Source organism: Felis catus, chromosome B1, assembly GCF_018350175.1.
Source record: "Felis catus isolate Fca126 chromosome B1, F.catus_Fca126_mat1.0, whole genome shotgun sequence".
Taxonomy (NCBI): domain Eukaryota; kingdom Metazoa; phylum Chordata; class Mammalia; order Carnivora; family Felidae; genus Felis; species Felis catus.
In genome coordinates, this window is record NC_058371.1 from 137,278,536 (window position 1) to 137,303,001 (window position 24,466).

The 24,466-nt window shown below is 38.9% G+C and overlaps 1 protein-coding gene and 1 long non-coding RNA gene across 8 annotated transcripts in view; one reads left to right on the forward strand and one right to left on the reverse strand.

The window, feature by feature from the left end:
• Positions 1-22,029, reverse strand: THAP9 (THAP domain containing 9). 2 transcript variants are annotated; one of them, XM_003985230.5, is made up of 5 exons: positions 21,808-22,029; positions 15,851-16,046; positions 14,140-14,443; positions 12,574-12,724; positions 1-4,214 (listed from the first exon to the last, which is right to left on the reverse strand). In XM_003985230.5, the coding sequence occupies exons 1-5, from the start codon at positions 21,885-21,887 to the stop codon at positions 2,237-2,239; spliced, it is 2,709 nt and encodes a 902-aa protein (XP_003985279.2). In that variant the 5' UTR covers positions 21,888-22,029; the 3' UTR covers positions 1-2,236. The 2 variants fall into 2 exon arrangements, with proteins under 2 accessions (XP_003985279.2, XP_019684865.2); XM_019829306.2 differs by lacking the exon at positions 15,851-16,046 and having other exon boundaries at positions 21,808-22,018.
• The window catches only part of LOC102900929, an 8,661-nt gene continuing 6,211 nt past the window's right edge, over positions 22,017-24,466 (forward strand). For 4 of the 6 annotated variants that reach the window (XR_890244.3, XR_002741841.2, XR_006596981.1 and 1 more), the window contains exons 1-3: positions 22,017-22,271; positions 22,473-22,638; positions 22,997-23,077. This is a non-coding gene — a long non-coding RNA (uncharacterized LOC102900929). Of the gene's footprint in view, positions 22,272-22,472; positions 22,639-22,996; positions 23,078-24,175; positions 24,344-24,466 lie in introns of all 6 variants that reach the window. The other 2 variants (XR_006596983.1, XR_006596980.1) reach the window with 2 other exon arrangements.

A 24,466-nucleotide genomic window follows, 5' to 3' on the forward strand; every position in this document is an offset into this window, starting at 1 on the left:
TCAAATATGAATAATTTATTTTAAAAATTCACCATAAAGCATATCATGTTAAGTAAACTTGATATCAGACTTGAAATACTTTCACTAAGGGGCGCCTGGGTGGCTCAGTCAGTTAAGCGTCCGACTTCGGCTCAGGTCACGATCTCGCGGTCCGTGAGTTTGAGCCTCGCGTCGGGCTCTGGGCTGATGGCTCAGAGCCTGGAGCCTGTTTCAGATTCTGTGTCTCCCTCTCTCTGACCCTCCCCCATTCATGCTCTGTCTCTCTCTCTCTCAAAAATAAATAAAACGTTAAAAAAAAAATTAAAAAAAAAAAAAAGAAATACTTTCACTAAGGCAAGAGCAATTAACTGTTAAAGGCAGTGAAGGAGGGGTGCCTGGGTGGTTCAGTCAGTTAAGGGTCGGACTTCAGCTCAGGTCACGATCTTACAGTTCATGGGTTCAGGCCCTGCGTCGGACTCTGTGCTGACAGCTCAGAGCCTGGAGCCTACTTTGGATTCTGTGTCTCCCTCCCTCTCTCTGCCCCTCCCTGCTCAGTCTGTCTCTCAAAAATGAATAAAAACGTTAAAAAAAATTTAAAAAGGCAGTAAAGGAAATATTCCTGTTGTCAATATTTGTCCAATTTATCCAGCACTCAAATAGTGCAAAACACTAATTAAACTACAGAATATACTAGTACATTAGTAAAATGCAACAGCAAAGAACATGAGACACCTACAGATATAAACCTAGTTTTAAGTAAAGATCTGGACAAAACTTGGATTTATATAAGCAATAAGTTAAAGGTGGTGATTTACAAGCAGGATTCTTTTAAATAAGATTCATCCTGGTGTATCTAAAATTCCATTGCAAATACAACCCACACTATTGAGACTTCTCAGCGATAGCTCTTACATAAAATTTAGTACAACTCTGGTTACATCTCCAAACTTAAACCTTTGTTTGAGGTAGAACAAAACAAATATATCAAAATATATAATTTAAGGAGAATTTCAGTTAATAAAACTCAAGTTTTGTCTAGTCATTAATCTTTTGCAATTTTAAGTTTTCATATTAATTATACTTCATGACTATTCGCATACAAAGAGTAGATGTTTTACACACATAGGGGAATCATGCGCTTGTTTCTTCTTTTATCCATTTAAAACACTCCTCATATGTGAAAGTACAACATATACCTACGTTTTTCTACTCATCTTTTCAAGTCTGGGTGTGACAGAAAGGAGAAAATTGTCCTTAGGTATGTTTCCATCTTCAGATCATTTAAGCTTCTCCTAAATTTCTGAAAAAACTAATCATATAATTAAGACAAATATTTTCATAACCACTGTCTCAACTGCCCATCTTTTTCTAATTTATTAATTGGATGGTGTGAAGTCCCTTTATTCATTCAATACTGAAAATATATTTCAGCCTCCCTGCAAAACACAAGGACACTTCAGAAGAGCTTGAAATAAGGCTTCTCCTCATTCTCTGATGAGCATGGGGCTCTTCCAGTGGAGTCAAGTAAGTATCCACTCTATTATTCAAAAGTAGTATTTTGAAGTCCAAGGACAATGGATTGTGAAAATGACATCCCCTATTTACTTCTCAGACTACATTCCCCAACTTCGCTGCAGCACACGGAACCATCTCATGGCACATGTGCTTACCTTCTGCCCGATAAAGCCTAAGTATTTCCATTTTAGGGTACCCTGGCAAAGGGATTTTGTGGTATTTGATATTTTAACCCAGCCTAATTTTCAAACCACATCTAGATTTTCACATGTAAAAATTACATCCAAGGTTTTATATTCCTTTTTCTTTTTTTTTCTTTTTTTTTCCTGTCAACATTCTTAAGAGCTGTAAACCAAAGCTCTTTTAGGGAATGTAGTCTATTTATAAAAGAAGTCAATGTTTTAATGACTCTTAGTTGTTGTTATTCTCTCTCGTTTTAAAGTAGACTGAACAAGTTAAAAAGTATGTCCAGTCTCACTACTCAGTCTTATAGTAGTATATTCAAAGGCAGCATCTGTTGGCTGGTCTGTTCCTACTGACTTAACTGCGTTCTACATTCCGAGTAACTGAAATGTTGCAAACCATACCAAGTACAAGCAGATTTTATAATACGCATAATTAGAAATCCTAGTATTACAAACTTGTCAACTGTGCAGAATGGTCAATTTATCAAATATGGTAGGTTGAACTTTAAATGTTGACCAATAATATTTCATGAAAATTTTAATATATTTTAGGTCCCTCATTTGAATGGATATCCATCATTACTTAACAAATGCCTGCATTTATTGGTATTAGCAAAACTTGAACATCTGTAATCCTGTAATGATGACCAGTGTATTCTTGGCAAAGTTTTCATTTCAATTCTTTCTGAATGGTGTTTTAAAGGGTACTGAGCTGCATCTTTACCTCTGATCTTTAAGAAACAGATTATTATATCCTTTAGTAACTTTACAAAGTGATTGATGGCACACACTTCTCCGTCAAAGAGATGCTCATCTAAATCTACAAAAAGATAAATATGCCCAGAAAGCTCACATAATATTTTCTGCTGAAGATACAATTCTCTCTGTTTAGGAAGTAGTTCATAGACTGTCATTCTTGAATGGGTTCTTACAACTCGCTCACAAATATTTATGACTTGACAAAGACTTTGTGAAGGGAAATGTAAACCATTCTTCTTTTTAACACACAACAGTGACCCAATTTTAGCAACCTTGAGATCTGATGCATACAGTGCACTGATGCACTCCTCACAAGTTAAAAGAGCAGATAACTTATTTGCAACATAACTGGCACAACAGATGAGTTTTTGCCTGTGATCTGACAGATCTAGTAACGCCTCACTTAGCGAACAATTAGACCAGTCTCGGCAAATATCCTCTTTGTGAAAAAGAGTCTTTATGCCGCTGACGCCATACTGACGCTGAACGGTCCAAAGGGCCAAGTCTGTCCTTCGAGCAATTGAAATGTCAAGGATGCTTACTTCACTTAGAAAGGCTTCGTCTTGTGATCTGTATCTGGTCTCCAAATTATGGTAAGCTTTCTGGAATGCCATACAGGTAGGGTTAGAACCGGTTACTAATACCTGTCTAAGCATCTTGAGAAATAATTCCAGATGATCTTGACTGAATTTATAAGTCAGAAGATATGGAAAAGGCATGACCTTTGGGAAAACGTAATTCTGATAGAGCCATTTTAGGCTCTCAGCATTAAGCAAAAATCCCAGGAATCCTAGTTTTCGCTTACCTTTAATTATTTGATTATTGCTAGCGTCAGATAATGTAACAAAGATTGTCTTGGCTTCAATTAACACGCGATTAATTTTACTATAAGTTTCAGGCAGTAGAGGTCCTTTAAGTCCCTTTCCATAACAGTTTCTACTATTAAAAATGTCAAACAGGTTGTTAATTAAGCGTAAAAAATGGACGGTTCCAATACAGTTTTGAAAAGGAGGCAGGCCTAACGATAGCAAGCACTCCAACGCGCTGGCCACGCTCTCACTGAACAGTTGGGCAGCACAGTTCGTCTTCAGCACGTGGTTTTTCAAATTTGCAAGTTTTCTTGGGAGTCTTTCTATGTTTGCTAATTCCTGGTCCCCCAGGGCTACTAAGTCCACAAGGTGCTGCCAATGTGCCGTGCCATTAATAAACTGAATGCTTTGAAAATACTGAAATGCATTTCTTATTAATCTGAGCAAGTGGCAAGAATCAAAGAAGTATGCAATCTGTTGACTAGAAGATGAGGGATGCTGAAATGTACACTTCATGTTGTCTCCGTCAATATGTATTCCCAACGCTTTTGCCATCTGAACGCTGTGAGCTGTAGCATCAGAGGTGACGGCCAAAACTGTGATCCCTATGTCACTTAGTTTGCCAATGGTAAGACGAAGCAGCTGAGCCTGCAAATATCCAGATGCCCTGTTAACAAAAAAATAACCAAGAGGCGTTCTCCAGTGACCAGAAATACCCACGGCCATTAACAAAATAGTTTCGGATGCAAGGGGCGTTTCATCAGCATCAAGTATGCCGAGGCCAAAGTCCATAAATCCTTGCAAATGGTGACTGCTGGGGTCCCATTGAAGTTGTTGCTTGAGAGATATGCCTTTTATTATCAGTGAACAATACTGGTAGAGCTGGTCTCCGTTCTCTACTCTTCGCTGAAGAAAAGAAAAAATGTTGCTGTTGAAGCCTGGACTGGGTTTGCATTTGGATAACCATCTGGGAAATATAAAAATATATATATATATATATATATAAAACTACATGAAGAAATTAAAAAAAAAAAAAGGAAAAAATACATTAACTGCTGCTAAGTTGCTTCAGATCCCTATAGAAACACAGCCAAATATAAGTAGCCAAATTCTATGGACATTTTCAAGCATCTATTCAAATAGTTACCATAAAATACTAAGATAACAGAGAAGCTTAGACACAGAGTAAGTATTTCAATACACCATTGCTCATCTACTTCTTTAAGATATATACAAAACAATTACCCGGTTTGTTGTAACTGTCATGTTTAGATCATAAACCAGTCTTACCTGTAAATTCAATGAAATGAGAAAACGGTTGAAGGGGAAGGAAACTTTGAGAACATCTAGCACATCTACCTCATTTTAGAGACTGGGAAACGGGGACAGAGGCAGAAGTGAAGCCGCACAGCCCTTGCTGTGCTGCTAGCTGCATACAAGTGTGAAGCCCAACTTTCCTGGTGTCCTGACAGTGCTTTTCTCACCGCTCCTTGTGACGTCAAATTGTGCCCTCAAGGAACAATGAAGGCGTCTGCATCTGTCTGCCCTGCACAAAGTACATACACTACTACCTTAGGAGTTCTTTTGCAGTGTCCCTGACCTTTCCATACTGGTTATGCTTTCCAATTACTGTTAGTGGCTGTCTTCAGAATCCTTTTCACTCAGTTCTAATTTACCTCTAATTTGCTGTAGGGTCAGGAGAGACAATAGCCAAGTTTAAGAACTATCTGAAATAAGACAAATTGGATTCTCTGGTAGAGACTGACATGTTCATCTTAGCTAAAGTTTACTTCTGTAACTCAAATGACTTTTTGGGATGTTATATTTCTGACTTGGGGGCTATATTCCGGACTTCCTGGACAGCAGGCCTCTAATTGAGATTTTAATGTACCTCGCCCTAAGTATTTCAGGACAGGGCTTTCCACATACTTTGCCGCAAACTAAAAGTTCCATAAATGAAATTTACCCTCATTACGTGCCATGCACACATATATGTAACATATGTGTGTGTATAATGCCAATTATGACCCACTGAATTGATTTCAAGATGCACTAATGGGTTTGAAAAACACACAGCATGCAAAAGACATCAATTTTAAGCTGCTTATAACCTATTTAAGAGACAAATGTATTAATCAGTTGTTTATATTTTAAAATAGGATGAAACAGTAAGATGAGAAAATAGGACAGTGGTTACCCACCAGGGTGCTACAGCCCAGTAGTATATTGAGTGTCCTTTGCAAACGGGTCTCCAAATTTTAATTGTTTAATTTTTTTTCTTGCATTAGGATTGACTCTCAAATGAACACCAAAGATGCTGTGCTGCACATGGAGTCAGTATATTATGAAACTACTTAATGCCTCTATGTAAAAGTTTTTATTTAAAAAAAAAATTTTTTTTAATGTTTTTATTTATTTTTGAGAGAGAGACAGAGCATGAGCGGGGAAGGGGCAGAGAGAGAGGGAGACACAGAATCTGAAGCAGGCTCCAGGCTCCAAGCTGTCAGCACAGAGCCTGACGCGGGGCTCGAACCCACAGACTGTGAGATCGTGACCTGAGCTGAAGTCAGACGCTTAACCAACTGAGCCACCCAGGCGCCCTGTAAAAGTTTTTATTTTAAATAGGCTTTTTAAAAAAGCTTGTTCTTTGAGCTTGATTTTTAAATAGATATCTAAATGGTATTTTTTTAATGTCTTGTTTATTTATTTTGAGAGAGAGAGAGAGGGAAAGAGGGAGGGAGGGAGGGAGAGAATCCCAAGCAGCCTCTGCACCAGCAGCACGGAGCCGAAAGTGGGACTCAAACTCACAACTGTGAGATCATGACCTGAATCAAAATCAAGAGTTGATGTTTAACCAACTGAGCCAACCAGGCGCCCCAAGAGGATATTTTAAATTGAACAATAGCTTAGTTATAGAGTGATTATAAGGAGTCAGTTGGGTGGCTTAAAACTCTGCCTGAAAAAATACAAGACTGAAGAGCCATCGTGCTGAGGAGTGTTTTTCTTTAAGACTATTAGCTCCACTGGCACTCTTTTTTCTTTTCCAAAATAGATAACATTAAAAAACAATAAAAAAAGACTCTTAGCTCCTCCCATGGTCTTGTTTACCTTTTAATCTCTCACATCATCTTACCTATAGAGGGAGCTAATTTATTAATCGCAATGAAAACCTAAATAGAAAATTAGAGACAGAGAAAATCTACTAAGATCGTACCATATATATCACTGTTATGATAAGGAAGGCTGAGGATGTTATGACATTCTTACAAAAGATATGTAAAACCAAACTACCTTAAAGACCCAAAGAACTGGAATTATAAGAAGCACAGCTCTGGGAAGGTTCTAGACATACAGAATTCAAGAGAGAACTGATAAAAATCCAACATCAACACAAAGAAAATTACAGAGGTGACTGATAGTGGCTAATAATTAGAAAAAGATATGACAAGTTGAAATTAGTGAAGCAGGTACCTGTCTCACTGAACAAGGGTTTTCAAAAATATGAGTCTAGGGGCGCCTGGGTGGCGCAGTCGGTTAAGCGTCCGACTTCAGCCAGGTCACGATCTCGCGGTCCGTCAGTTCGAGCCCCGCGTCGGGCTCTGGGCTGATGGCTCAGAGGCTGGAGCCTGTTTCCGATTCTGTGTCTCCCTCTCTCTCTGCCCCTCCCCCATTCATGCTCTGTCTCTCTCTGTCCCAAAAATAAATAAACGTTGAAAAAAAAAAAATGAGTCTAGCTTGGTCTGTTATCATCTAATTGTTTACCATATAACTGTTTCTCCATCATCACAGGAGGAAAAACAACTATTCAAATTGTCTCTTTTCTCCTCAAACTTTTTTTTAAAGTTTTAAAATTTATTTTTGAGAGAGACAGCGTGAGCAGGAGAGGGACAGAGAGAGGGAGGGAAGGAGAATCCAGCACAGAGCCTGATGGCAGGGCTTGAACTCATGAAACCATGAGATCATGACCTGAGCTGAAACCAAGAGTCGGATGCTTAACCGACTGAGCCACCCAGGCACCCCTCTCCCCAAACTTATCTCTGCTTCCCCAATTCTCTGCTATTATCTTTATATCACTGAGAAAAACAGAAGCAATCCAATAAAAACTCATTTTCCTACCACTAAATCTGCTAACCTATTGAATCTGTGTCTCTGCCTCTTCCTGTTTAAATGAATGAATTGTCCCTACTCCTAATTAAGGCTAAACCTCTCTCCACAATGGTGTTAGATATTATCCCCCACAGTTATCCCTTCTCTTATGCACCACCAGTTCTCCTCTCTACCAGACCATTCCCTTAAGCATGCAAACATGCTGGAACAAGTGCCCTCTCAACAGGTGCCCTCCCTTTCATCTATGCTCCTTTCTACCCACAGACCCATTTCTCTGCTCCCTTCATAGCAAAACTCCTTGAAGGAGTGCTTAATCATTGTTTCTGCTTCTTAGGCTTCCAGTCTTCCTTGATCCCACTTCGGCCAGGCCTACCTCTCTACCACTCCACTGCAACTGTTTTTGTCAATGTCATCAATGACCTCCATCTTGCAAAATCCAATGGTCAATTTTGTCCTCCTCTTACTTGATCTCCCAGCAGCAGGGACAGAGTGGACTATCTCCTTGAGATACTTTCTACACTTGGCTTCCAGGCCATCACATCTCCTGATTTTCCTCCTGCCTCACTGGCCACTCCTGACCAATAAATAAATTTACCAAATAAATATTAACTATAATGATTATAAATGTAATACATAAGCAGAGGTGTGTTAAAAAGATATATCTTTTTTAATAAAAAAATAAATAGAAATGTAATCAAATGTGAATATGTTTGACTATTCAGAACTGTCAAGATAAAATTTAGATACTTCCAATATATGAGAGTAATAGATAGACATTAACACAAAATTTTGTGGATATATATTTTTTTAATGTCTGAGAGAATATATACCAAACTACTAATAGCAGTTATCTTGGGAATTAGGGGAATGGTCTGGAAAATGTCTATAAACCTTTTTCATTTTCCAGTATTTACATACTTACATATTGTCTGAATGTTTTATAACAAGCATGTATTACTAACATATTAAACAAGGTATTTTAGTTTCAGACAAAGTACCCAAAGAAATAAACAATTTTTTGAGTACTAAAATTATACTAAATAGATAGCGTCATAGCAAAAATACAAAATGGACATAAAGAGAGAAAAGATCAGTGTGAGCTGGAATTGCCAGAGACTATTTAATCCAGAAGTTAATGGAGAACTACAGGAAATGAAGAAATGTCTCACACAAACCACAGGGCAAAATCCATAAGCAGTGCTTTAAAACCAGTAAAGAGAAAATTTGACTAACAAAAGGTAGAGAGGGGGATATATCAACACAGTATCTATAAAAACATCTCCTGCCTAGCAAAAAGTAGACATTTATAAATAAGAATAATATCTGGCCTAAATAGTAAAATCAGATGATAGAAGAGAGTGAATAAGCCTATACACAACTATCCAAATGTTTCTGGTCACTACAATCAAAAACGGAAACAATATAAATGTCCAATAGTTGGAGAATGCCCCGGATAAATGGGGTACAACTACCTGATACTATGCAGCTATTAAAGATCGTTAACTATGTAAAAGGAAAAAAAAAAAAAAGCTAGCAAATCTAAGCACAGAAACAAGACTGGAAGCAAATCCCCTAAATGTTAATAATTGTTGACATATAAGGTAGATAAACAATTAATGAATTTTCCATTCTTTTCTCTCACTTCCAAATTTTTTATTAGTATTACTTTAATAGTATGTGGAGGAAAGTTAATCATTTTTAAAAAGAAGATGTAATATACAGCATTGTGACTATGGTTAATAATACTGTATCATGCATTTTAAAGTTGCTAAGAGGGGGACCTGGGTGGCTCAGTCGGTTAAGCGTCTGACTTCTGCTCAAGTCATGATTTCACCATTCCCAGAGATCAAGCCCCACATCAGGCTCTGTGCTGACAGCTCAGAGCCTGGAGCCTATTTCAGATTCTGTGTCTCCCTCTCTCTCTCTCTCTCTCTCTCTCTCTGTCCCTCCCCTGCTTGTGGTGTCTCTCTCTCTCTCTTTCTCTCTGTCTCTCTCTCTCTCTCAAAAATAAATAAACATTAAAAAAATTTATATATATTTTTTTTAATTTTTTTTTCAACGTTTATTTATTTTTGGGACAGAGAGAGACAGAGCATGAACGGGGGAGGGGCAGAGAGAGAGGGAGACACAGAATCGGAAACAGGCTCCAGGTTCTGAGCCATCAGCCCAGAGCCCGACGCGGGGCTCAAACTGACGGACCGCGAGATCGTGACCTGGCTGAAGTCGGACGCTTAACCGACTGCGCCACCCAGGTGCCCCTAAAAAATTTTTTTTAAATAAAAAAAGAAAGTTGCTAAGAGAGTAGATCTTGAAAGTTCTCATTGTAAGAAAAAAGTAATTTTAACCGTGGAATGGATATTAACTAGACAGTGTGGTGATCTTTTTGTAATATATACAAATACTGGATACCTGTTATACACCCAAAACAAATAAAGTGTTATACATTAATTATATCTCCATTAGAAAATAAAACAGATGTTTTCCCCAAAATGGAAAACAACAATATCATAATTGAAGGGGTTCAGGACAGGATCCCCAGAATGTGCTGCTCTGGCATGTGGATTATTTGTTATTTGAGAGAGCGAGCCCACGAGCAGGGGGGCAGAGAGAGGGAGGGAGAGAATCCCAAGCAGGCTCTGTGTTGTCAGCATGGAGCCTAAGCCAAAGTGGGGCTTGATCCCACAAAGTGAACCCTGAGATCATGACCAGAGCTGAAATCGAGAGTCAGATGTTTAACCTACTGAGCCTCCCAGATACCCTGGCATGTGGATTATTTTGAGTTGAAGGCATTTGAGACCCTGCAGGCTCAAGAGAAACTTTTATCCCTTCCTAACCACACAGAATAATCTAAACTGGGGAGGCTTTCCCAGAATGAGAGTTATTAACAGAGATAGATTTTATCTAAGTGAACCAAATGTATGGTAGGGCAAACATCTAATTACCAAACATCTGCTTCACTTATTGCCCTGTGAAGTGCATGCCTTTCCTCTGAAATCCCAGACCCCTATCCCCATATCTCCTTAGTTCAGAATGACATATATACCTCTTTTGTCTGTCTTTGGAATTTCCATGTCTATGTGGATTCCCTGTATGTATAGCTATTAAATTTAATTTTCTCCTGTTAATCAGTTTCATGTCAGTTTGATTTAGTCCAGCCAGAAGGACCTTTGGGGGGCCAGGAATTCTTGTTCCCTTATATAATTAAGGTCCTACTGCCTACCAGCCCTCAATTTCCCCCTTCTTTAAAATGGGAGGGGTCAGCGGATGGTGGACTATGTGCTCTCTTAGAGTTTCTCCAGTTCAGAGCCCCTGAATCTGTTTTAAAGTTGAAGTAATAAGAAACCAAGAGGTACCTTCCAGGAGAGAGAGATGATGCTACTCCTGGCTGGCCTCTGTCCCACCTGCACTGAATTAAATGGAGTACTGCTCTTCAGAAAGCGACTTAAGGTCCACTGCATTTCCTCCTTCCATCTACTCAAAATGCTAAATGACCATTCAGGCATTCTTTCTTTCTACAAATATTTATCAAGGGACCATTTAATGCTTCAGGTACAATGCAGAGTTGGGGGTTCGGTGGTAGTGTAACAAAAAACCAGATGCACCTCATACTTGGGCAGCTCATGGTCCAGTGGGGAAGACAGTGTTTTAAGAACTATGATTCAGGTCTGGGGTGCCTGGGTGGCTCAGTCGGTTAAGCATCCGACTTCGGCTCACATCATTATCTCATGGTTCGTGGGTTTGAGCCTTGCATCAGATTCTCTGCTGTTAGCACAGAGCCCACTTCAGATCCTCTGTACCTATCATGGCTTCTCAGCCTTTTGGCTAAGATCAAGTGCAGATCTTCTGTACCCCTCTCTCTCTCTCCCCCCCCCTCAAAAAAAAATAAACAAACATTAAAAGAAAAAAAGAACTATGATTCAGTTCTTATGTGTGTGAGAGGAGCACTTACAGCAAGCCAGGCTTCTGAAAGGAGTTCTAATTTGAGCCTGAAGACTGAGGAGTAATCACTAGGACCAATAAAGAGAGAGAATGGGCATTTCAGGCACAGGGAATAGTAAGTCCTGGTGGCAAAATGAGGCCATTAAGGAGTACCTTACAATTGGAGCATGGAATGCTAAAGGGCAGGGAGGGAGGCCAGAGATGAGCCTCAGAGCTTAGCAGGGGCCGCACCACGGGAAGCTCAATAAACCACAGGAAGGAGTCAAGCCTCTGGTCTGTAGGTAATGGGGAGGCTTATGCATCAGGAAAGTGACTGTTATGGGCTGAATTGTCTCCCTCAAAAAAGATATATTGGAATCCTAATTCGCAGTACCTCAGAGTGTCCTTATTTGGAGATACAGTCTTTACAGAGGTAATCAAATTAAAACGAGGTCATTAGGTGAATCCCAATCCTAAGACTGGTCCTCATAAAAAGAGGAAATTTGGGCACAGAAGCACACATACATAAGGGAAGATGATGTAAGGATACACAAGGAGAAAGACCACCAAGTACAAGTTAAGGAGAGAGGCCTGGAACAGACCCCTCGCTCACAGCCCTCCAAAGGAACTAAACCTGCTAATACCTTGATTTTGGACTTCTAGCCTCCAGAAGTGTGAGACAATATATTTCTGTCATTTTTAAGCTCGATAAATAAATAAATAAAAATAAAAAGGCATCTGTAAAACCAGTGATAAAAAACAGTAAAAATTGAGCATTACTTTTATAAGACATTACTGTAAAGTCACCGAGTTATTTGCTTCATACTAAGTGAATTATAAATATATCCGTGTATTTTGACCACAAATCCTACAAAATTATTTACCAAAATTTCCTCCCTGAACAACCCACACTGGGCATCAACTACAGTGCTTAACAAAAATGCAGATTTTTATGCTTAGCCTCAAACCAATGGTGTCAATCTAGAACTATTGTAGATTTTTCTAGGATAGTCAGATATTAAAACTACTGAAGTATATTAGAAATCCCAACATTTTCAGATTCAAATTTTATCACCGAGAATATCTCTGTCTGGAAGATGCAAAAAGTTTGTCAGATTATAGACCTTCATTTTGTTGGTGAAAACCTGCTGTTGTGATAATATGCAAATACCACTAGAAGTTTTTAAAAAGAGCAAATGGACTAACAAATGAGAGTCTGAATACGAATAGCTTCAAAACATAAAATGCAATTAAATAATAAAATACTTGTTTATTTAGCATCTAAAAAGTAATTCACTTACGTCCTGAGGATGGAAGAATGAGGCAGCTTGAGAATCTTTCTTACATAATCATAGACTTTGCTACTGCACAAGTAGAGTGTACATGCAAACTGTTTCATTTCTGTGGAGTACTCAGCTGTTTCTCTCCAGTTATACAATTCCCACTTAAAATCTGTTAAAATAAATTTATTTATTCTTTGTGATGAAGAAGGTGTACAGTAACATTCTAAGGTACAGATCATAGCATTTGGATATAAAAAGCAGTGGCCATCAGAGTACAAATACAAATACCATCACAGTTTAACTGAGTTTGTTTCAAAGGCTAATATCCAATCTTAGGACCTCTTGACCAATTTATCCTGCTCATCCTGGATCATTTCACTCAAAAGAGGGAAGAAGAAAGTTTCAACTTGAATCACTATGTTTTATTATTCACTGGCAGCCTAAGTGGAGAATTTTAGAGAAAGAGGGAAGAAGATAAAGTAACTGGATAAAATTAAGTCTCTGGATTATGAGCACATTTATTTATTTTGCTTCCTGGTTACTATTTATCTGAGGGTACAAATGAGACACAAGAAATAATTCTGGCAATAGGATGCTATTCAAATTGAACAGATGACCTTGCCTACTTTGAGGGGAAAAAAAATCCTCTGTTCCTGGTGGGGATCCCTGTTTATTACACCTCTGTTCCCCTCCTAGAAAAACACAAAATATTCTCTTCCTTTGGAGGTACCTGCTCTTTTCTAGAAACAAGACATACTTATTTTTTACCAGGATGTAAATCCAAAATCTCTGCTGGCTTTCATCAAAGAGTAAGTTGGCTATACTTATTCTGTCCCTCTTCAAATATGCTGGTTCACAAAGAAAAGAGTAGGTAGTCTTTCCAATGGACATGTATATCTTCCATAGGATATTTTAGAAAATAATATATGGAGACTCAAAGAATTTTCAAGCTCAAAGGGAACTGGAAAATTACCTGGTTTGACTCCACTGCAAAAACGCTTCGGTGATAAATTATGTAAGCACTTAAATTGTTTAAAAAGAATTTGCAGTAAAGTGAGTAAGTGCTTTATAAAAAATGAGAAGTACAGTATATGGTATAAGCCATATGATCTAACCTCTGGGTAGTTGGATTATGTGTTACTTTTATCATTATATATTTCTTTGCCTTTCCTATAATAAGTACATTACTTTTAAAACTGGAAATACATAAAAGGATTTTGGCAATTACTTTTCCTTCTTTTTGCTTACCCTGAGACTTCAGGTCTCAGCTAAAAGCATGTTTTCATAGGCAACAGCGAAGTAAATACTTTAATGATATTTCAGGAAAAGGGAACATCACAGGGCAACAGTGGGTGATTCAGTCAGTTAAGCATCTAACTCTTGGTATCATGGTCTCACGGTTCATGAGCTCAAGCCCAGCATTGGGCTCTGTGCTGACAGCACAGCACAGAGCCTGCTTGGGATTCTGTGTCTCCTCTCTCTCTGCCTCTTCCCCACACACATGTGTATATGCATGTGCGCACTCTCTCTCTCAAAAGAAACTTAAAAAAAAAAGAAAGAAAAAAGAAAAGGGAAACATCATACCTGAAAACTGTGCTCGTAGCAGACACTCTGTTTCTTCAGAAAGTAGTTTCTCTTCGACAAGTGCATCAATTAGTCGTAAGCCCTTTCTCTTCTTGATCATCCTGTAGTTTTTCACAGAAACCAGTCTTTTTTTGGACACTTGTAGCATCTGTTGCACCTCAGCCAGTTTCTCTGCACCAATTGTCAGAGGTCTCTTTAAACTGTAGTTGTGGTCCTCAGTAGCAACTTCTTGAGAATTATCAGGAAGTGGCTGTTTTAGGATTTTCTGTTTTGCTTTACCTTTAAGGTGTACACCTTGAAGAACCTACAACAGAAATATAAAATTAAGGTTATTTTTGAAATGATCACACAGAAGGCCGTCTATAAAAATACCACTAAATCAAAGGACTCACCTTTAATGTGGAGAGTTGTTTTAAAAAAAGGTCATAATCTCTAATTTCTTCAACTGTATTTATAGGAAAATGTGAACAGGGTTTAAGGTTTTTTGGGGTTTTTTTTCATCCATATAGAAATAGTAACCTGATGTCAAAAGTTAATGTGACGTTGAAAGTTTCTGAAATGGTTTAAGTAACAACAGAAAGGTGGTAATTTGGGAAGGCTTCGTGGAAATGAGTTTTGAGCAGTGTTTTAAGACAGCAATGACATGATTTAATGGAGGGGACAGGAAAATTATTTGTGCAAAAAGGAAGGCATAGTGGACAGAGCATGGGCTTTGGAATTGAGACTAATCTGGGTTTAATCATGGCTCCCTCATTTATTAGCTGTCACTAAACCTCTACAGTCCCTCATCTCCTCATTTGTATAACTGTAATAATACAGAGTTGTTTTAAGGATACAATAGAATAATTTATGTAAATCTCCTAGCACAATGCCTAGACCACTGTAGGTCTCAATAAATAGTAACTATTATTGATTTTACAAAAGCATGAAAGTTAGTCAATTTATCACATATACAGAAGTTAGTACATGTGGTTTGAAAAGAGAATTTGGAGCAGTTAGAAATGCACAATTAAGAGGAAGCTCTTAGAGCTTAGGAGTTTGGATTTGACACCAATGACATTCTTCTGAATACAGGAATGAGAGAAAACAATATCGAAAGGAAATTCCAATGGATAAGAGGAGGCAAGGATAGCGTCAGCAGAGAACAGCTAGAGGACTACTGCAGACTGTGGAGCGAGGAGTGCGTACAGCAATGTGGCCAAGGGGTAAAAGGATAACATAAAAAAAGAAACCTAAGAACGTAACACTAATCCTGGTGACTGATTCATAGAAAGCCCTCTATTTTCCATAGATATCTCTCTATATCAATGCTAACAATTAGGTATATTTTTGGTCAAGATCAACATTACTGGGAGGAGCCCGAAAAAGGCATAATTTCTAAGTATTATGGAAACTGTCAAACAAAAGCCTGAATTCTAAGGCATCTACTAGTTACTTTTTGTGATCAATTTAGTAATCTTTATGTGGGTCTAGAAAATGATTTGCATCTATATACCTTAAAAACTTCAAAGCAGAATTACTAATATTACATATAGATTAAAAACCAAAAACCAAAAACCTAGTTTTCTACACATTTAAAATCTATTAATGGATTTATTTTAAGATTTAGGATTTTTTTTTAAATCTTTGTAAATTCTAGCTATAATGTGAGGTATCTTGGTTTTTAAAGGCTCTGTAGAATTTAGTTTTGTTTACACCTAGATTTAAGTACCTTGTATAGAGAAACAGAAGGCACAGCTCCTTTTTTCAGCTTTCTTCTTATGCCATATGACTCAAAGTCACTTTCTTGAAAATGTTTGGAACATAGTATAGCACCTGGTCCTGGGATCCAAATCTTTTTGCTTCTGGGGTCCACACGATTAACAGCCCTGATCCATTTTGAGCGCTGTATGGTATCAGTTGGAAATCTACAGCAATCATATTAAAGTTCCATTAACATGAAAATATGGTAATACTACAGAATTTATTACATAAACCCATTTATTATTTAACTGCTTCGTATAAACATCAAGTCCAATTAAACTTACTTAATCTGATTTCCAAGTTCTTTGATTTTTTGAATCCAAGAGTTCAGTATCTAAGTGAGCTCATTTGCTTTAATTTCTGAGGGTAATTCTCATATTAAATATCCTACATTTTGTCTTCACTGACTACATTAACAGAATCTGCTCAAATTTAGTATGTGTGTTTTTAAACTATGTCCCCAAATTCTTTACTTCTATTCCTTTCAAGGGGTGGAGCCTAATTTCCTTCCCCTTGAGTGTGGGCTAGGGTTAGTGATTTGCTTCTAAGAAATACAAAAAAAAAAAAAAAAAAAAAAAAAAAGAAGAGACAACGGGCAATAAGACTAAGTAATAAAAGGTACTTGCTCCCTCTATTCAATGGTTTTTCTCTGGGAAAATTTCTCTGCCATGTGAGAAGCAGTCCTGCAGAAATATGTCCACTGGGCAAGAAACAGGCTTCCCCGCTAAAGGCCACATGAGTCTTTCTGAAACTGCACCCTTCAGCCTCATCAAGTGTTCAGAACATTCTAGTGTTGGCTAACATTTTACTACTACCTTATGACACAGCCTGTAACACCCAGTTAATTCACTCCCAGATTCCTACCCTCAGAAATTTGTGAGATCATGTTTCTACTGCATTTTGAAGAAATTTGTTACTCAGCAGTAGAAAACAAGTAAGTACATTTCCCATACTCAATTTTCCTCTTTTGTTTTGAAAGGCACCACTTTTTCCTAGCCTTGAATACAAAAATTACCTCGTGTTTCTCTCTTTTTAATCCTAGCCAAATTACTATGTTTAGAAATTTGTTGGGGGGGGCGGGGGAATCACAAAACTACTCTTTCTGCACCCTCTCCCTTGATTTACCTTGGAGACAGATCTACAGGCAGCTGTGTGAATTTTGTATATTTCAACTTGGGTTTTAAAGCATATGGTTGTTAGGAATTGAAACTAGTGAAAATTTTAATGTCCTCAGCTCATTGTTGGGGAAATATAGCAGAATGGTAAAACATACTTCTAAGATATTCTCTCAATCACCTTGAGAAAGAATACTGAATTGGAAAATCTGTACTTAACCTTCAATTACCTTTAACAGCCACGTCTCAATCTCTCAGCTGCCTCACAGGGTTGTAGTTGAGAGTGCACAAGGTGACAAATGCATTCAAAAGCACTTTGTAAATGGTAAAGTGCTACCCAGAGTTTGTTCTTTCCTAGGAACAACAATTCCACTTTCAAGACTTTCATTTTATTGTTCCAGGAAGATGATGCCACTTGATCAAGACGAAATTGTTTTTCTAATAAAGGTGAGGCCAATCTATGTCTTTTTACTGAATTCTTTTCTTAACTAATGGCACGTTTGTGAGGCGGCTTTTCCACAGATGGGGTGTAGTCTCTAACCATGCAAAGGACAGTAAAAAGTTGGCCAGTCCACCAAGTTACATTACTAGCCTGATCCTCTGATGCGGTTTCCCAACTGGCATGCCTGCTCACTACAGCCATCAATCCCCTTATCTCATGGAATGGCCTGGGCCACTTGGAGCCCTTGAAGTAGGTATTACAGGCCAGTCCCAAACAGCTTTGTTGGTTTGCCCCAAAGTATTAAATATTTCCTATGCATAACACACCATGAAAGGCTTGAAAAATATTGTAGTCTAACAAGCATGACTAATTTGAATTCTGGACAGAATTAAATTGGTAATAATAATTGATACTACTTTTAAAGCATTTATCTTGTGCTATTTTTACGTGTGTGGGTGTGCATATGTTTTAAAGTTTATTTGGGGCGCCTGGGTGGCGCAGTCGGTTAAGCGTCCGACTTCAGCCAGGTCACGATCTCGCGGTCCGGGAGTTCGAGCCCCGCGTCAGGCTCAGGGCTGATGGCTCAGAGCCTGGAGCCTGTTTCTGATTCTGTGTCTCCCTCTCTCTCTGCCCCTCCCCCGTTCATGCTCTGTCTCTCTCTGTCCCAAAAATAAATAAACGTTGAAAAAAAAAATTAAAAAAAAACCCAAACTGTTTTAGTCTTTAAAAAATTCTGCACATTGGGGCGCCTGGGTGGCGCAGTCGGTTAAGCGTCCGACTTCAGCCAGGTCACGATCTCGCGGTCCGTGAGTTCGAGCCCCGCGTCAGGCTCTGGGCTGATGGCTCAGAGCCTGGAGCCTGTTTCCGATTCTGTGTCTCCCTCTCTCTCTGCCCCTCCCCCGTTCATGCTCTGTCTCTCTGTCCCAAAAATAAATAAACGTTGGAAAAAAAAAATTTTTTAAAAATTCTGCACGAACAGGTTACCTTTTACTGAAGATGAAACCAAGACCAGAACTAAGTATAGCCACCAGTAAATAGTAGTTGAAATTGGAATTCATGTTCCCCTATTCTAAAATCACCTGTGGCAAAAGAAAAATCCCAAACCAATCATCATTTCATATACACAATAATGAATTGGTTTACACTAATGCAGAATCTGTTTTCTCTCCTGTTAACTATGCCTTTTTTACACTATTGGCAGAAATTACCTTGGGCTCTCTGCATATCATATTTTCTAAAAAAGTGGCTAGGAAAATCCTTTCTACACTGGTCATCTCTGGGGAGACAGAGAAAGGATTGAGGGGTAAAGCTTTATACCTGGTAACTTAATTCTCTTCTAACAGAAAAGAAAAAAAAATGAAACAAGGCAAAATGTTAACATCTGCTTAATTCTAGTGATGGGTATATCAGTGTTTGTTATGTATTATTCTTTGCCTGCTAATGTGTTTGAAATGTTTCATAGCTAAAAGTATAAAAATAGAATTCATTACAATTCAGGCAAAAACTCTTCCAAGTTATCATACATATATTTGATTATGAAATAAGTTGTTTAATTTCTTTACACCAATAAAAGGAGAATGAATCAAACTGTCACTTCTTTAAACTTGCCAGTCCCATCTCATATTTAACCATTTATGTGTTTGACCAAGTATCAGTATTCTCATAACAACAGTTTCCACACCTTTAATCATTTTGATTCATGCTTTTCAGCCAAAGCCCCTCGCCTGTGTCCTTGCAACATCTTTCACAGTTCTGGTAATGGTGGTGAGGATGTTGGAGAAGGCTTCAGAAGACAGAATATTGGAGCTAGAGCTGATGTATCAACAGGAGTTTGCCATGCAGACAGTGGCCACTCCGAGCAAATGCATAAACACAGATATAAAATAACTACTAGGATCTTACTGGTTGATAAAGCATTGAAAAATAAGTTAATTTGTAGACTGGAGAGGGTTAAAGAAGAGTACAGAGGTAGCTTGAACTGGTTATGGATGGGCTGGAGGGGTGGCTAAAGGCCAGATCACAAAAGATCGTGTGTGCTAGGAAGTTTGGGATCCATCCTTTAGGTCAGTGGCTACCAGAGGAGTGTGCACTCATCTACTGAGATTTGAAGAAAACATTAGAATTTATTTTTATAATGTTTTGCCCCATCGCTTAATTTTTGTGTTTCATAATACATATTAGTTCATCACTTCGTGTATGTGATTTATAAATCAGTACACATTTATCAGGGCATGTACTCAAATTTCTTTGTGGAGAGGGCTCCATGTTCAAGAAGCCTGAAGATGACGCCTTTGGGCGATGGCAAGTTGACAAATTCTTTCCAATCTATATTACCTTTTTGCTGAACCCTTACTTCTGATCAATATAACTTTGTTGCTACGATTAACACCATAGTATTCTAACTCCTTTTCCTGTCTCTACCTTCTTCTGCATTCCTTACAACTTCCTAGGCATAGGAAGATAAAGATTATTCCCTCCCATTCATACATAAGGGCATGTGTTTAATTTAGCACACATAAAAAATAACAGAAATACAGAGGAAATTAAATTCAGGTTGGAAGACAGGTATTGGAGAAAAGTCTTCACAGAGGAGTTTGGATTCTGCCTTTAGGCATTTGAAAAGCCCCAGGATTAAAATCCTTTTTTAAGGGAACTAGTATAAAATTTGCATTTTTAGAAAAATCATTTCCAGAAATCAGGAAAATGGAATGAATGGGAAGAAATCAGCCTGGACGAATCATAGTATACTACTGTAATAACTGCATCACTTTCTCTTCTTAAAATTAAGTAGGTCTTACTTTGGTCCTCAATATATAAAACAAATAAAAGCAATAAATGAATTCTTCCTCGCTTGAAGAATCTTAAGGCGGCACAGGAAAAGCAGGGCAGCAAAAAATTTAAAAAAAAAAATTAGAGGAAAAGGAGAGAACTCTGGACAGAGTGTGTCAATAAAGCCAATGAAGATGAGAGTTTCACGGAGCAGTCGATATAATTAAAAGTTAAAAAAAAAAAGAAGGTTAAGAGAAGGACTTAGAAGTGCTCACTTAGATTTGGCAACATTACTGGTGACCCTTTGTCAGTGCATTAGAGCAGTAGTGATCTGGCTACCATAGGTTGAAAAGTCAATAGGACTTAGGAAAATAGGTGTATGTTCCTGTTTAAAGGAGCCTTGTTATAGAGGGAAAGCATGATAGGGTAGTGCAGAGGTGCACATAGACTCAAGAGTTTGTGTGTCTCTGTTTAAAAATGGAAGTAATGTGAGCATGCTCATCGACTTTAGGCAAGTAATCAGTAGAGGGAGCAATTTAAAACGAACAGGAACTAATTGATGGGTGAAAATCCCAGAGAAGAAAAGAAAGGTTACAAGATACAATTCTAACAGCTTAGGTGGAGGAACCAGCCCTATTTAAAAAACAACACAAAACAATGACTACAAAAGGCCTACCATACAGAGTTGAAACTCCTTAACCTGACATTTTTTTTTTAATGTCTTCAAGATACTTTTTCCACTCCTCTGATATCTGCACTCTCCACCCCTTTACATTTTTCCATGTTATTCGTATTTAAGCGCTATCTTCCTCCCACCCCCACTCTACAACCTAAGTTCAAGGTCCAACTCAAAGGTCCCGTAAAACTACTTTTGATTTTCTCATAAAAGTCCTTTGTCAGTGGTTTAACTCTCTACATCTATTACCTTAACAGACTACCTCTTTTTGAAGTACGTTTCTTTTTGTCTTTGAGGATCTTGCTTTACCCACTCTTCTACTTCGCATTGTGCCTTGAACTTTGAATCAACTGTATGTCATGGATGGACTATAGACGTGGGTTCGAATTAGACTGGTCTGAAAACCCACCCCACTCTTGAGCCAATGTACCTTCCTTGCCATGACCAGATCCAGCCAGAATAGGACCGGCCTTGTGGAGCTCAGCCAATTCTACTAAATAACTTGCAGTAACAGGCAGTATTCGTGAAAATCCACCTGTACTCCTGTTCCTGGGTAAGCCACACAACTCTAATGGAATCGAACGCCTTCAACAGTTCTCCCAAACTGTCCACCCTTCCCATCTCCTCACGTCAAATAGTAAGACGACCGAAAAGAAGCATGACTCCTTTCGAAAAACCCTTGCTAAACGCCATTAGGCAAGCGGTAGGCAACGAGAAAGAATCAGCAATTTGGAGGTACACGCTAAGCCGGAAAGACAGGAAAAACACCAACTCTCAAAGGTCCCTCGTTCCTTTCCCCCACGCTACGCACGTCACGCCACGTCACGTCAACGGCGCAACGCAAGCCCGGCCCCGCCCCACCCTGGCCTACTGCCCGCCAGGCCGTGCTGGGAGTTAGACAGCCGGAGGCTGCTCTCACGCACTGGTGGAAGGAGAGGCCGCGCTCCCGGCTCAGCACGGTGTCCCGGGTGCTGCAGCCAACTGCCGAGCAACTTCGGGTCATCTTCTTGCTACGTGGGGCTCCACTTTGGGTGGTCCTACGACAGCATTAATCGTGATAAATTTAGCTCCGCCCGTAGATTCGGCGGCTACGACCTTTATTTGTCGGAAAAGGCGGGCTCTTAAGGTGCAAGACTCCTACTCTTCCTCTTCGTGGGCGCTGCGCTTGACGCCGTGACCAATCACAGGCCACGTCGCGTCGCTGCAGCCAATCGGAAGAGCCTAGAACATTAAGACGAGCATTTGACGGCTCCTCCTCTCTGTTCCAGGGTGCTTAGTGGATTTAGTTGTTTATGGTCTAGTTTTGCTACTGTTTCAACACGCTCCGGTTACATCCGGTGCCATCGTGGTTCTTGTGAGGCAAGGCCTGAGAATGCGAAGCGGGGAGGTAGGAGTAATATTGAGGTGAAACTAGGGGCATGCCGTTAGGTCTCCGGTACGAACTCTTAAAGGGACTGGATATGGGTGGAGGAAGAGATGGGAGGGAGAGCGATAAACGCGATACCCTAGAAATGTTAAAGACAAAATTGGGCCCCCAAATAAATTATCTACTGAGAGGCATATAATTTCCTTGCATTTTATTTGGTAGTTCCCTGATGTGGCGATATTATAGGAGCTGTTGGGATGGTTGGCCTTAGATATGTGACCCCGGAGGAGCATGAATAAGAGTGTTAATACGGGGATACGTCGTTTTTTAATTCAACGAACCTTTTCTACAAGACCGTTTGTCACTGTGGGGCAATTAAGGAAACAAGGTAAGATCTTTGGGGCACCACATGTCTAGTGGGGAATCGTCAATATAATTAGTAAGAGGGTCAGGACAGAAAGCGCAGTGAAATGATTTGGGTTGGGATGTGGCGCATTGTAGATAGTTTTCAAGAAGTGAGAAGGTCTTCAAAAGATGTCTTTGTTAAGCTCTATATGTTTACGGTATGAGATTTCAATTGTCATGGAAGAAACAAAATGGGGCCAAAATAGGGCATAATTTCTGTCTTTGGAGAGACACTTAGCATATTAAGTGGCTTCTTTCTCTCCTGCTTACATTGGAGGCCCATTAAGGAAACCAGAAAAGTTTGTACTTTTCATTCAGTTTTTCATTTCCTTCTCCTGTAGGCGAGGGTGATTCCAACATTTCCAAGCCAGATTGCGTCTTTTTCCCCTTGTTGTTTTCTTAGTCCAGATTCCAGCCAAAAGGTACTACTTATTGACATCTGCTTTCCATTATAATATGCTTGTATCTTGTTTGAACGAGATTAACAGAGCTTTTGTTTATGTCCCTTTCTTAAAAGTCATGTGGCCTGAGGATAGTCCATGACTTTGGGGAAAATTGAACCATGGGCTGTGTGCTTGCTTGGATGTTAGACGTGCAAAGGGTAGGATCTGGATTAAAATTATCTTCAGTCTGTTAGGCTATTAGAAACTTTCTTAGTACTCAACCAGTTAAGACCCAAATGAGGCTAAGTAGAAATACATAACAGTTTTATCTTTAAGGAAAAAATTGGTTGCCTTGTTTTTTTGGTAACAGTTTTGTTGAGATATAACTCCTACACCATACAGTTAGCCCATATAAAGTGTGCATTAAGTTTTAGTATATTCAAGAGTTGTGCAGTCATCACCGTGATCAATTTTAGGACATTTTCATCACCACCCCTCCCCCCCCCCCAAAAAAACACATTCTCATTAACAGTCACTCCCTATATCTTCCCTATCCTCTGTTCTTGGAAACCACTATTTTTTTTTGTCTATGTAGATTTGCCTATACAATTTCATATAAATGGAATAAAAAACTAATATACGGCCTTTTGCAAGCAGCTTCTTTCATTTAGATATTTACTTATTTATTTTGATAAGAGAGATTTAGAACATAAACAGAGGAGAGGTAGAGGGAGGGGAAGAGAGAAAGAATCCCAAGCAGGTTCCACACTGTGAGCACAGAGCCCAGTGCGGGGAACTCACGAGCTGTGAGATCATGACCAGACCCAAAATCAAGACGTTTCTGAGTTACACAGGCGCCCTGAGTACTTCCATTTTTTTTTTTTTAATTGTCAAAAGATGTTCCATTGTATGTATATACTGCTATGATGATTTTATTTAACCATTTATCAGTTGACCATTTGAGTTGTTTCCATTGTGGGGGATTATTATGAATAATTCTGTGAAAATTAGTGTACAAGTTTGTGTATGGACATATGTTTTCATTTCTTTTGAGTATATACCTCAAGGTGGAATTGCTAGGTCGTATGCTAAGTGTTATGTTTAACCTCAAGGAAATGCCAAACTGTTTTTCCAAAGTGCCTGGACCATTTTACATTCCCATTAGCAGTGGATGAGGGTCCCACGTTCTCCACGTTCTTGTGTGAAGTGGTATTTCATCGTGGTGGTTGCCTGATTTTTAAGGACTCCAGCTTTGCAGGGAACCTGCTAGAGGATGCTCCTTGCATGTAGAGACCAATGTGTAAGGTGAATTTGTCTTTTCAGTCTCTACCACACAAATACATGTCCCTGAAAAATACCTCATGTTCAGCAAAATTATGCATGTGAAAGTAGTGCTTGTAGGAAAAAGAAAAAGCATTGAGTACTCAA

Coding starts and splice junctions, on each gene's coding strand:
- THAP9 (XM_003985230.5), bottom strand. CDS start 21,887: ATGACCCGAAGTTGCTCGGCAGTTGGCTGCAGCACCCGGGACACCGTG. Junction 14,444..15,850: donor CTTCTGTTTCTCTATACAAG/GTACTTAAATCT, acceptor TTTCTGTTGTAG/GTTCTTCAAGGTGTACACCT. Junction 4,215..12,573: donor CATTCTTCCATCCTCAGGAC/GTAAGTGAATTA, acceptor TATATTTCCCAG/ATGGTTATCCAAATGCAAAC.